The sequence below is a fragment of the Echiichthys vipera genome (assembly GCF_963691815.1).
Source record: "Echiichthys vipera genome assembly, chromosome: 19".
Classification (NCBI taxonomy): Eukaryota; Metazoa; Chordata; class Actinopteri; order Perciformes; family Trachinidae; genus Echiichthys; species Echiichthys vipera.
Genome location: NC_139844.1, coordinates 25,026,669 through 25,039,168, shown reverse-complemented (window position 1 = coordinate 25,039,168; position 12,500 = coordinate 25,026,669). Strand labels below are relative to the sequence as shown.

At 45.8% G+C, this 12,500-nt stretch overlaps 1 protein-coding gene across 2 annotated transcripts in view; it reads left to right on the top strand.

The window, feature by feature from the left end:
• Positions 1–12,500, top strand: part of LOC310961804 (kinesin-like protein KIF13B) — a 48,336-nt gene that overhangs the window by 17,072 nt on the left and 18,764 nt on the right. For both annotated transcript variants that reach the window (XM_083934037.1, XM_083934036.1), the window contains 13 exons: positions 431–542; positions 1,441–1,653; positions 1,732–1,842; positions 2,098–2,232; positions 2,325–2,455; positions 3,281–3,367; positions 3,580–3,770; positions 9,201–9,432; positions 9,517–9,679; positions 10,753–10,899; positions 11,187–11,336; positions 11,599–11,727; positions 12,015–12,188. In XM_083934037.1, coding sequence (XP_083790163.1) covers positions 431–542; positions 1,441–1,653; positions 1,732–1,842; positions 2,098–2,232; positions 2,325–2,455; positions 3,281–3,367; positions 3,580–3,770; positions 9,201–9,432; positions 9,517–9,679; positions 10,753–10,899; positions 11,187–11,336; positions 11,599–11,727; positions 12,015–12,188 — 1,975 coding nt within the window. The remainder of the gene's footprint in view (positions 1–430; positions 543–1,440; positions 1,654–1,731; positions 1,843–2,097; positions 2,233–2,324; positions 2,456–3,280; positions 3,368–3,579; positions 3,771–9,200; positions 9,433–9,516; positions 9,680–10,752; positions 10,900–11,186; positions 11,337–11,598; positions 11,728–12,014; positions 12,189–12,500) is intronic.

The window sequence follows — 12,500 nt, the reverse complement described above, 5'->3', positions numbered from 1 at the left end:
CCATCCATCCATCCATCCATCCATCCATCCATCCATCCATCCATCCATCCATCCATCCATCCATCCATCCATCCATCCATCCATCCATCCATCCATCCATCCATCCATCCATCCATCCATCCATCCATCCATCCCTATCCCTATCCCTATCCCTATCCCCATCCATCCATCCTTCCCTATCTCTATCTCTATCTCCATCCATCCATCCATCCGTCTATCTATGTATCTATCCATCTATCAATCCATCCCCCTCTCTCTCTCTCTATCTCTCTCTCTACACTCTTTTAGGGTGAAAACACATTTTCTGAGAAACTTTTCTTCTTTCATTTTATTTTGAAATATCACTAAATAATACTGTTTTCTCTCCTGTAAACACTCCGCCCCTCCTCTCTCTCTCTCTCTCTCTCTCTCTCTGCGTCCCTCCCTCCAGGTCCCTCAGTACCCTGGGGTTAGTCATCTCCGCCCTGGCTGACCAGGGAGCCGGGAAGAACAAGAGCAAGTTCGTTCCCTACAGAGACTCTGTGCTGACCTGGCTGCTCAAGGTAAACCCAGAAAATAAGACAAACAGCTTCATATCTGCGTCTCCAGCTCCTCAGACCCTCTTTAGCACACAGCAGGGTGCTGGTGCAATATGCACATTTTAAATCTCTAAGTCTCTGAGTAATTAACGTGCTTTTTGTTATGTTCCCCGTCACGTCTCAGGGCTCTGCTGGTTCTTCTCATTCGCTCTGCTCAGTTGGAAAAAGGCTCCTTTTGCCGGCTTTGATGCTTTGATTTGAGACTTTAATTTGGCTCATTGTTGAATTTTAATTGAGTTAAATGTAGATTTGTAAATGTCACATAAACCAGGGTCCACATAGGCCAAGGTCTCTAACACAGGGTCCACACAGGCCACGGTCTCTAAAACAGGGTCCACATAGGCCAAGGTCTCTAACACAGGGTCCACATAGGCCAAGGTCTCTAAAACAGGGTCCACATAGGCCAAGGTCTCTAAAACAGGGTCCACATAGGCCAAGGTCTCTAAAACAGGGTCCACACAGGCCAAGGTCTCTAAAACAGGGTCCACACAGACCAAGGTCTCTAACACAGGGTCCACACAGGCCAAGGTCTCTAAAACAGGGTCCACACAGGCCACGGTCTCTAAAACAGGGTCCACACAGACCAAGGTCTCTAAAACAGGGTCCACATAGGCCAAGGTCTCTAAAACAGGGTCCACATAGGCCAAGGTCTCTAAAACAGGATCCCCACAGGCCAAGGTCTCTAACACAGGGTCCACACAGGCCAAGGTCTCTAAAACAGGATCCACACAGGTCAAGGTCTCTAAAACAGGATCCACACAGGTCAAGGTCTCTAAAACAGGGTCCACACAGGCCAAGGTCTCTAAAACAGGGTCCACACAGGCCATAAAAACAGTCCTGAGTTCTCTGTTGTTACTCGCAGGACAGCCTGGGAGGGAACAGCCGCACAGCCATGGTCGCCACCATCAGCCCCTCTGCAGACAACTACGACGAGACGCTGTCGACCCTGCGTTACGCCGACAGGGCCAAGAGCATCATCAACCACGCCGTCGTCAATGAGGACCCCAACGCCAGGATCATCCGGGAGCTCCGAGAGGAAGTGGAGAAGCTGAAGGAGCAGCTCACCGAGGCCGAGGTTCAGATTACGTCAGTGTTGTGAATGTTGAGTAATGGTCGTTGGTGGCGAGGGTAACACGGCGTCTGTCACTCTCAGTCCATGAAGGCCCCCGAGCTCAAGGACCGGCTGGAGGAGTCCGAGAAGCTGATCCAGGAAATGACCGTCACCTGGGAGGACAAGCTGAGGAAGACCGAGGCTATAGCACAGGTAACACACACGCACACACACGCACACATACGCACACACACACACACACACACACACACACACACACACACACACACACATATACCCACATATGCACATACTCACACACGCACGCACACACACACACACGCACACACACACACATACGCACACATACACGCACACATACGCGCACACATGCATGCGCGCACATGCACACACATAAGCACACACACACACACACACACCTATGTTCATGAACTGTGTTTCCTGCAGGAGCGTCAGAAGCAGCTGGAGAGTCTGGGCATCTCCCTGCAGTCGTCTGGAATCCGAGTGGTGGATGACAAGTGTTTCCTGGTCAACCTCAACGCGGACCCCGCCCTCAACGAGCTGCTGGTTTACTACCTGAAGGTACCGCACACACGCTCGAGTCCAGGGACTGACACACACAGACGTCATGACAACATGCACACATCGCTCACCCTTTGTCACCATGTTTCCAGGAGCACACGCGGGTGGGCTCGGCTAACTCGCAGGACATCCAGCTGTGCGGGATGGCCATCCAAGCCGAGCACTGCGTCATCGACATCAGCGAGAACAACGGTGTGGTGCTCAGTCCTCACCGCAACGCTCGGTATGTGCTCAGCCTGAATCAACGACAGTGCAGGCTATGTTTGATCGGTCGCTGTAACGTCACAGAGGACCTCTCCGTGCACAGCTGCTTTTGCTTTCTCACGTGTTTGAACGAGTTTACACGCTGCCGCACGCTTCCATCAGCACAGAAATCATGTTCGTGCTGAACACCTACACAGCAAGGCGGAAGAGTTTAACTTTAAACACTGGTTTCTGATTGGATTAACCATCTGTCTATCATCAACATACGGGCCAAATCAACCAATCAGATCGACAAAACGTATGTCGGAAGCAGATCAGAGGCCCAATTTCAGGAGCCAGGATCACAGAAAGTGTTAGCGAGCGGGTAGTAGAATTAGGGCTACCGCTGTCTGAAAATGTGCCTAGATCAGGTCGGATTTGCATGCGTCACACTTAAATCCACCTCGAAACCAACGCTGGTTGGACGTTCGCGCCTGATTTTCTCCGCCGCACATTACCAGACTGATCTGAGAGTAAAATACAACGGAGCTCAGAGATCAGGATGGGCTCAGGAGGCCATCAATTAAGTACAAACAATGTTAAAAGGGTCAAACCATTTGTGTCGTAGAAGGAATGCAAAAGAACAAAGAAGACAATTCAGGAAGTTAGAACAGGAAATAATAAGATTATGAATCTGAGTACGAATTCAATGAGTTAAGGAAAGATCTGCAGGTTAAGCCGTGTGCACCATCCTGTTGAAATCCATCAGTAACTTGCACTGACACTGGCATGAGCCCAAGGACCTGCATGTAGAGCATCATCTCTTCTCAAATGTGGTCTCACGTTGTTTCTATCTTCACTGTAGAACATGTGTGAACGGTGCTGCAGTCACCAGTCCAGTGCAGCTCCACCACGGAGACCGACTCCTGTGGGGAAACAACCACTTCTTCAGGTCCGTTGCACCCACAGAGTTCTGACTTATTGAAGCCATGTGGTGTTTCATTACTATCACCAGCGTGTTTTGACGGCGTTTATTTACGTGTGATCACAAACTCTTCATTGTGTCCCTTCCTGTTTCATCATCCTTCCTCTTTCTGTCACTCGCTTTCTCGCCTATGTCCAAACACAACCGCCGCCTGCTCACACACACATGGACGCACACAGGATCAGCCTGCCGAGGCACATGGTCCACGCGGGAGCTGAGGACGAGGAGGGCGGTGCTGCGATGAAGACGTGTTTGAGCACCGACCGGCTGGAGGTGGACTTCGATGCGTCCAGCGACGCGTCCAGCGAGCTGAGCTTCGGCTACGAGTTCGCTCAGGCCGAGGTCATGATGAAAGGCATGGGCAACAACGGTGAGTCGCAGCAAAACGGCAGACGATGATGAAGGTGCTCTTCATCAAGGAGCAAGATGAACGCAGGTTTATTTAGTATGGTACAGTTAATAACACGCAGATGTGTTTCAGTCGAGGAGCTTCCTCTGAGCACGTTTGAGGCAGTCGTGGTGAATAAATGACGGTGCATTACTCAGCGTCTCAACCACTTAACACCTACTGTGACATAACAGAAAGTGGATCTGTGCATATAGAGACATTTAATAGGACTGTGCTTCCAATTGAAATCTATTTTGGTTGGATTGTATGAAAATTATTCCTTTGTACCATTTTAAACTTAAACTTTCATTAACAATTTTTTCCACGACTAAGACACCCGTGCCCTGTGCTTTAGGGTCCTTGTCCCCCCCTCCAGGCCCGTTTGTACTCACACTACCTGGGCCTCGGAGAATGCTTCTTGCTGCCTATACGTCATCACGCCGTAACACGTCACACGCATTGATGACGTCATGGCGATGCGTGGCTTTGTTTCCAGATCTTTCCGTAGACCTCGGAGTTTTTGTGCGTCTTGTCGACTGTTTTTGAATCTTTTCATCGACCAAATCTGCAGTAAACACTCCACCTCCGCATCACACCAACGTGAACCTTTCACCGCCATTGTTTGAAATGTCCGCGCATGGTCCCTCCTTCTTTTTTCTACGTCCCAACAGGCGCACAGGAAATGACCTCAGAACCACCGTAGGCCTCGTGCTCGTACACGTGTGCACGCTCGTGCTCGTACACGTGCAAACGTGCTTTACTAAAGCCCACCTCTCCCAAACGGGCCGTGGACGGCAAGCGTGCCGCTCCTAGACGTGGTACGGTTGCACTCACACTGGTCAAAGGAACTAGACTTTAGCCGTGGAACCTGTTCGAGCACGGTACGGAGGAACAGTGGGAGTGCGCCCTAAAGCTCCCAGACTTTTAGACGACTGAAACTTGACGCACAAATAAAAAGGATGAAGTAGACTAAACAGGATTTTCTGGCTGGGCTTAGACTGAATCAAAAATAGCTGAACAACAACATGAACACTAGTTCACAGATCAGACTGTAAATCTAAGTCTAAAAATACCTGAGACATGAGAGTGGAAACCTCTGAGCAGCAGCAGAGAGTCCACCTCGTGTGTTTCTGACCTCCTCTCCCGCTCTACATCACGTCCGTCTGTGGAACAGAGAAATAACTTCTCTCAGCATTTTCACTTAAGATAACTGTCGTCAACAAACTCCGTTAAAAAGACATAAACTAAGAGTGTGTTCCCTGGCGCTCAGCCACACACACACATTTGTTCCTAAAGATATAAATCTTTCAAAATGGGTCATAAAAATAATAATGTTTCCAACAATAATAAGAGTCTGCAGCCCAGTGATGGAGGAAAACGCCGTATCAGGCTTCAGAGACACAGGTTTGACTCATCGTTTGCTCATTTCTGACATTTGTTTGTTTGTTTATTTATTCATTTCAGGCACACATTAAGTCACCTCTTGTCCATCATAGTTTCCAACAAAAAATAAATAAAGTATTGCTAACATTGCCTGAAAGAAGAAAAGAGTAGGAAGGATAAAACGTATTTAATCCTACCCTCATAAAACATATGAAACAAAAAATCAGCTCCACTGTGACACAGGGCTATAAACACCTTTCCTCTAGTTTCATACAAAGTTGTGCACGATATTAAACATAGAAAGTAACAGTTTGAGTATTCACACATTGGAGTTACCATAGTAACACATTAGAGTTACATAGTAACAACAATTACCAACAATGGTAAGAGACAAACACCAATAATGGTAAGAGACAATACCAACAATGGTAAGAGACAATACCAACAATGGTAAGAGACAAACACCAATAATGGTAAGAGACAATACCAACAATGGTAAGAGACAATACCAACAATGGTAAGAGACAAACACCAATAATGGTAAGAGACAATACCAACAATGGTAAGAGACAATACCAACAATGGTAAGAGACAAACACCAATAATGGTAAGAGACAATACCAACAATGGTAAGAGACAAACACCAACAATGGTAAGAGACAATACCAACAATGGTAAGAGACAATACCAACAATGGTAAGAGACAAACACCAACAATGGTAAGAGACAATACCAACAATGGTAAGAGACAAACACCAACAATGGTAAGAGACAATACCAACAATGGTAAGAGATAATACCAATAATGGTAAGAGACAAACACCAACAATGGTAAGAGACAAACACCAATAATGGTAAGAGACAAACACCAACAATGGTAAGAGACAATACCAACAATGGTAAGAGACAAACACCAACAATGGTAAGAGACAATACCAACAATGGTAAGAGATAATACCAATAATGGTAAGAGACAAACACCAACAATGGTAAGAGACAAACACCAACAATGGTAAGAGACAATACCAACAATGGTAAGAGACAATACCAATAATGGTAAGAGACAATACCAATAATGGTAAGAGACAATACCAACAATGGTAAGAGACAAACACCAACAATGGTAAGAGACAAACACCAACAATGGTAAGAGACAAACACCAACAATGGTAAGAGACAATACCAACAATGGTAAGAGATAATACCAATAATGGTAAGAGACAAACACCAACAATGGTAAGAGACAAACACCAATAATGGTAAGAGACAAACACCAACAATGGTAAGAGACAATACCAACAATGGTAAGAGACAAACACCAACAATGGTAAGAGACAATACCAACAATGGTAAGAGATAATACCAATAATGGTAAGAGACAAACACCAACAATGGTAAGAGACAAACACCAACAATGGTAAGAGACAATACCAACAATGGTAAGAGACAATACCAATAATGGTAAGAGACAATACCAATAATGGTAAGAGACAATACCAACAATGGTAAGAGACAAACACCAACAATGGTAAGAGACAATACCAACAATGGTAAGAGACAATACCAACAATGGTAAGAGATAATACCAATAATGGTAAGAGACAAACACCAACAATGGTAAGAGACAAACACCAACAATGGTAAGAGACAATACCAACAATGGTAAGAGACAATACCAATAATGGTAAGAGACAATACCAACAATGGTAAGAGACAAACACCAACAATGGTAAGAGACAAACACCAACAATGGTAAGAGACAATACCAATAATGGTAAGAGACAAACACCAACAATGGTAAGAGACAATACCAATAATGGTAAGAGACAAACACCAACAATGGTAAGAGACAAACACCAATAATGGTAAGAGACAAACACCAATAATGGTAAGAGACAATACCAACAATGGTAAGAGACAATACCAACAATGGTAAGAGACAAACACCAATAATGGTAAGAGACAAACACCAACAATGGTAAGAGACAATACCAATAATGGTAAGAGACAAACACCAACAATGGTAAGAGACAATACCAATAATGGTAAGAGACAAACACCAACAATGGTAAGAGACAATACCAATAATGGTAAGAGACAAACACCAATAATGGTAAGAGACAAACACCAACAATGATAAGAGACAATACCAACAATAATAAGGAAATGACAAATACATAACATAAACACTAGAAGTACAGTTGTGATATACATTAAAACTAAAAGAGACGTAAAGTCAAGTCAAATTTATTTCTACTGCACATTTAATACGACGAGCGTGACTCAAAGACGCACTGTGTAACATAAAACAGCATATAGGATACAAAAAATTAAACATAAATATTAAAACCAAACATTTAGGACATTATACAATCATTCAAGAATGTGTTATCATCATCCTTTAAGAAGGAGAAAGTCATAATAATGATAATGGACAGAAATGAAACACGTTCTTTAATCATAACTAAAAGTGTTTGGTTGTGTTTAAAAGAAGACGCTGTTGCAGCCGAGCGTCGTTCATGTGGAGGAGAATAACTTTATTCTTTATAAGTTAACTTAACGCCGTTTTTACAGCTTCATCAGAAGCACACGATGGTCATCACACATGTCTCCAAACGCCGTGTGTGCAGTTTAATCCAAATATTTACACCAGATGACTCCAACGTGGGTCCACAAGCTCAATATTCACCCTCTAATCTCTATTTTCCACAGTGTTGTGACTGTGTAAAGACGGAGATAATGAGCTAAATATTGGGTTTTTGGACCAACAGTGAGTCCAGCTTTGTGAAATACTTCCAGCTTATGTGGTTTGGACCCAGTTGTGATTTTAGGACGAACACTTCTTACACCAGGGTTCGAACGGGGGCTGGAAATCCTTCAAAATGCCTCAATTTTAATGTTTTCAAGGTTGGAAAAGTGCTTGAATTGTATTTGCATTTCTTTCACAAGTATAGAATATACATATTATTTAATTTCTTATTCTTCTGGTATTACAAAACATTCCAGTTGTTTATAACATAAAACCAGCGCTTTTAACGTGATTTTAACGGGAAAATAATAGAAATAGTAATTTTTAATATCTATCCTCAAAGGAAGACGTTTCACCTCTCATCCAAGAGGCTTCATCAGTTCATGTATGCATCTGACCAGGCTGGGACTGGACCAGGACCAGGCTGGGACTGGACCAGGACCAGGCTGGGACTGGACCAGGACCATGACCAGGACCAGGCTGGGACTGATCAGTTGGAGTGACAGTCGTTGGTTTTGACTTTGAAAGGGCCGCATTGTAAATTCCTTCCTTCCCAGGAGATTCAACAATCTAACAACCGTTCACAAACGTCCTCCTGTGACTCCAACAACTGTCGTTCAGACTCAATAGAGCACTAACCAAGTCCAGACCAACTTCCACCAACGACTGGACCAGGAGCAGGACCAGGACCAGTCTGGGACTGGACCAGCACTAACGAAGTCCAAACCTACTTCCCACCAACGACTGTCACACGACTCTCGTTGGCACTTGGAGCACAAAGGGTTCCAGTGACATCATCGGCCTTGTGAGAGGTTAAATACCTGGATCTCCACACCAGTTAGTTGGACCTGGTCCTGGTCCAGTCCCAGCCTGGTCCTGGTCCTGGTCAGATGTGTACATGAACTGATGAAGCCTCTTGGATGAGAGGTGAAACGTCTTCCTGACAAATAACCAAGTCCAGTTGCTTTTGACTGAAATTGCTTTGAGGAGAACGACGACCTGGACACATGAGAATATTCACAGGCTTTTTAATATCTATGTTCTTTAAACTGTAAAGTGCTGGAAAAGCTTAAAAATGGACCTGAAAAGTGCTTCAAAGTGCTTGAATTTGACCTCGGCGAAGGTGCACGAACCCTGTTATCCGTGCTAATTTTAACTTGATCAAACAGAATGGTGTATGAGAAACTTCTTCACTCACTGCTCCACTTCTTCTCCTCGTCTTCTTCTCTCCATCCATCCATCCTCTGGCTCCTCCTCCTCCTCCTCCTCCTCCTCCTCAGACCCTCTGCAGTCGGTGTTGCAGACCCTGGAGAGGCAGCACGAGGAGGAGAAGCGCTGCGCCCTGGAGCGACAGAGACAGATGTATGAGCAGGAGCTGCAGCGGCTCCGCCAAAGGCTCACCCCTGAGAAGCCCTCGCACCTCCTCGACCCGTCAGACCTCCAGGCCGGCGCCACGGCTGCTGTGACATCACCTGGCTCCAACAAGCGCATGAGACGCTGGAGCGAGGACAGGTGAGACACAACAGGAGGATGTGTAACCTGTACTGACCTGAAAGACGCCAGAGATGCTAAAAGTAGAACTTTTTTGCGGTTCAGAGAAGCGATGATGACTCGCAGCCTGCGGCGCCTCAGGGAGCAGATCGTCCGGGCCAACCTGCTGACACAGGAGGCTAGCTTCATCGCAGAGGAGCTCAGCAAGAGGACGGAGTACCTGGTCACTCTGCAGATACCTGCTGCCAACCTGGATGCCAACAGGAAGGTAGAGTGTGTGTGTGCGTGTGTGTGTGAATCAGAGTAACTCACAGTACGATGCTATAAGGATACGTTGTCGTCCACGATAACGACTCTGCCACATTCGATACATTGAAAGAAAATCATCCACGGTAAATCACGATTTCTGAGGAAAAACTAGATAATAATAATAACTTTATTTGTAAAAGCAGCAGGTAATAATGTGCTTTGACATGGAAAAAATCTAAATACACACACAAATACAGGATAAACAAATAATAATAATAATAGTTAAATCCAAGAAGGTAGAACATAACCATAAATTACGCATCATTGTTGTGAAGTGCACAGAGGACAAAGGAAATTATTATCAGCTTGTTAGTTAATTAAATTAAGGAAAGAAAAAAGAATATGAGATAAAAAGACGGCATCACAGGAGGGCAAGTCTATAAAAATGAGTTTGCACGTGTACGAGCACGAGCGTGTGCACGAGGCCTACGGCGGTTCTGAGGTCATTTCCTGTGCGCCTGTTGGGACGTAGAAAAAAGAAGGAGGGACCATGCGCGGACATTTCAAACAATGGCGGTGAAAGGTTCACGTTGGTGTGATGCGGAGGTGGAGTGTTTACTGCAGATTTGGTCGATGAAAAGATTCAAAAACAGTCGACAAGACGCACAAAAACTCAGAGGTCTACGGAAAGATCTGGAAACAAAGCCACGCATCGCCATGACGTCATCAATGCGTGTGACGTGTTACGGCGTGATGACGTATAGGCAGCAAGAAGCATTCTCCGAGGCCCAGGTAGTGTGAGTACAAACGGCCTGGAGGGGGGGGACAAGGACCCTAAAGCACGGGGCACGGGACGGAGGCACAGTGGGAGGGCGCCCTAAATGACCTTTGTTGCTATGTTAAGCGTTGGTAAACTCTTTGCCAAACTCCGGCATGTTCCCAGTGTATGGTTTGGAAAATGATTGACTGTGATATAACTGATGTAATCTGCATAATATGCCGGTCCTCTGCTGGGATTTTCAGGCCAACATGAATAAAAAGCCGTTTGCTCTCTCTCTCTCTCTCTCTACCACCCCCCCCCCCCCTTTATAGCGTGACGTAGTACTGAGTGAGCCGGCCATCCAAGTCCGCCGTAAAGGTAAAGGGAAGCAGATCTGGGCGCTGGAAAAGATGGAGAACCGGCTCGTGGACATGAGGGAGCTCTACCAGGAGTGGAAGGACTTTGACGAAGACAACCCTGTGAGTGAAGAGAGCCGGTTGCACCCACACACTCAAGAATCACTTACAGTAAAATCTGTCGAACTTTAAGGGTTTTATTCAGTTTTGCATCTGCAGACACGCAAAACAAGCACAGTGACCAAAGAACATGCGGATAAAACGTGGCAAATATTCTCAATTTAAGAGGAATTACTTGAGATTTACACGGAAAAGTCCCGATGGATCATGTTTTTGTAGTTTTGCAATCACAGTTAAACATCCAGACACATCCTGAGGAGTTCAGGAAGTGATGTCTGTCTCTAACACAGGTGATGAGGTCCTACTTCAAACGTGCCGACCCGTTCTTCGATGAGCAGGAGAACCACAGCCTGATCGGCGTGGCCAACGTTTTCCTCGCCTGCTTGTTCTACGACGTCAAGCTGCAGTACGCCGTGCCCATCATCAACCAGAAGGGGGAGGTAGGAGCCTGCTGGGAGCAAAGGACAAGTGTTTCTTAAAGGGATAGTGGGGGTACGATGAGGTACTTCAGTGTGTTACCTTATAAAACACCAAAGTCACACAGTGACACGACCAAACTGACCGATGCAGGCAGTAGATCAGCTCCTGTGTTCTGAGTCTGGGGGCTTCGACGAGAGCATAGATGTAAATCCAGGGCTCCAGACCGCAACTGAATTTTACATTGCATATGTGTGTGTGTGTGTGTGTGTGTGTGTGTGTCAGGTGGCAGGTCGGCTGCATGTGGAGGTGTGGCGGGGTACAGAAGGCTCTGAGGAGGAAGGTCCAGCACGTTCTGACAGTCCGCGGAGCAACGCGGACGGAGATCCACAGGAGCGCAGACTGGACTGTGTGGTGAGAACTTGTAAATGTGGCTCCACTGACCTGTTCATCATATGGTTCACATGCTCCTTCTTCCTCTTCTCCTCCTCCTCCTCCTTCTTCTTAAAGTATAACAGATATTTCTTGACTTTAGGGGAGCGCCAGACTAAAAACGTACGGACTAACACACGACGGAGCATCTCTTTAAATCCATGCATTCAGATCATGTCTGCTCTGCATCTTTCCCTCGAACCCTGACGTTCAAACCGACAGTTCATCATCACCTGAGCACCGTTTCCTCCTCTCCCCTCCCCCCCCAGGTGAAGATCCTCCACGCCAACGGTCTTCCTCGCCACCTGTCCAACTTCGTCTTCTGTCAGTACCACTTCTGGGGCCAGGAGGAGTCGGTGTTCATCGCTCCAGAGATGGAGCCGTCCAGCTCGTCCTCCACCTCCAGAGACCCTCAGTGCACGGTGGTCTTCGACAGCTCCAAGGTGACGTTTCACTGCAGGTCCCCATGTTTTCCACGCATACACACGTTTACTTAGGTCACTTTAAGGCAGGGATGTCAAAGTCAAACACATCAGAGGGCCAAAAAAACAAATTTGCTACAAGCTGAGGGCCGGACTGGTTCAATGTTTATTAAAACATATTAAAATGATGCTATAACCTGTTGAACCAAGACCTAACACAGTGCACCGTATTTTATTTAATGATTAAATGAATAATCCCATATTTTTGTACGGCTCTGTCAGTGATTTTCCAACAGAGAAACAGACAAAAACAAACTTCCTTCAAAGAGAAAA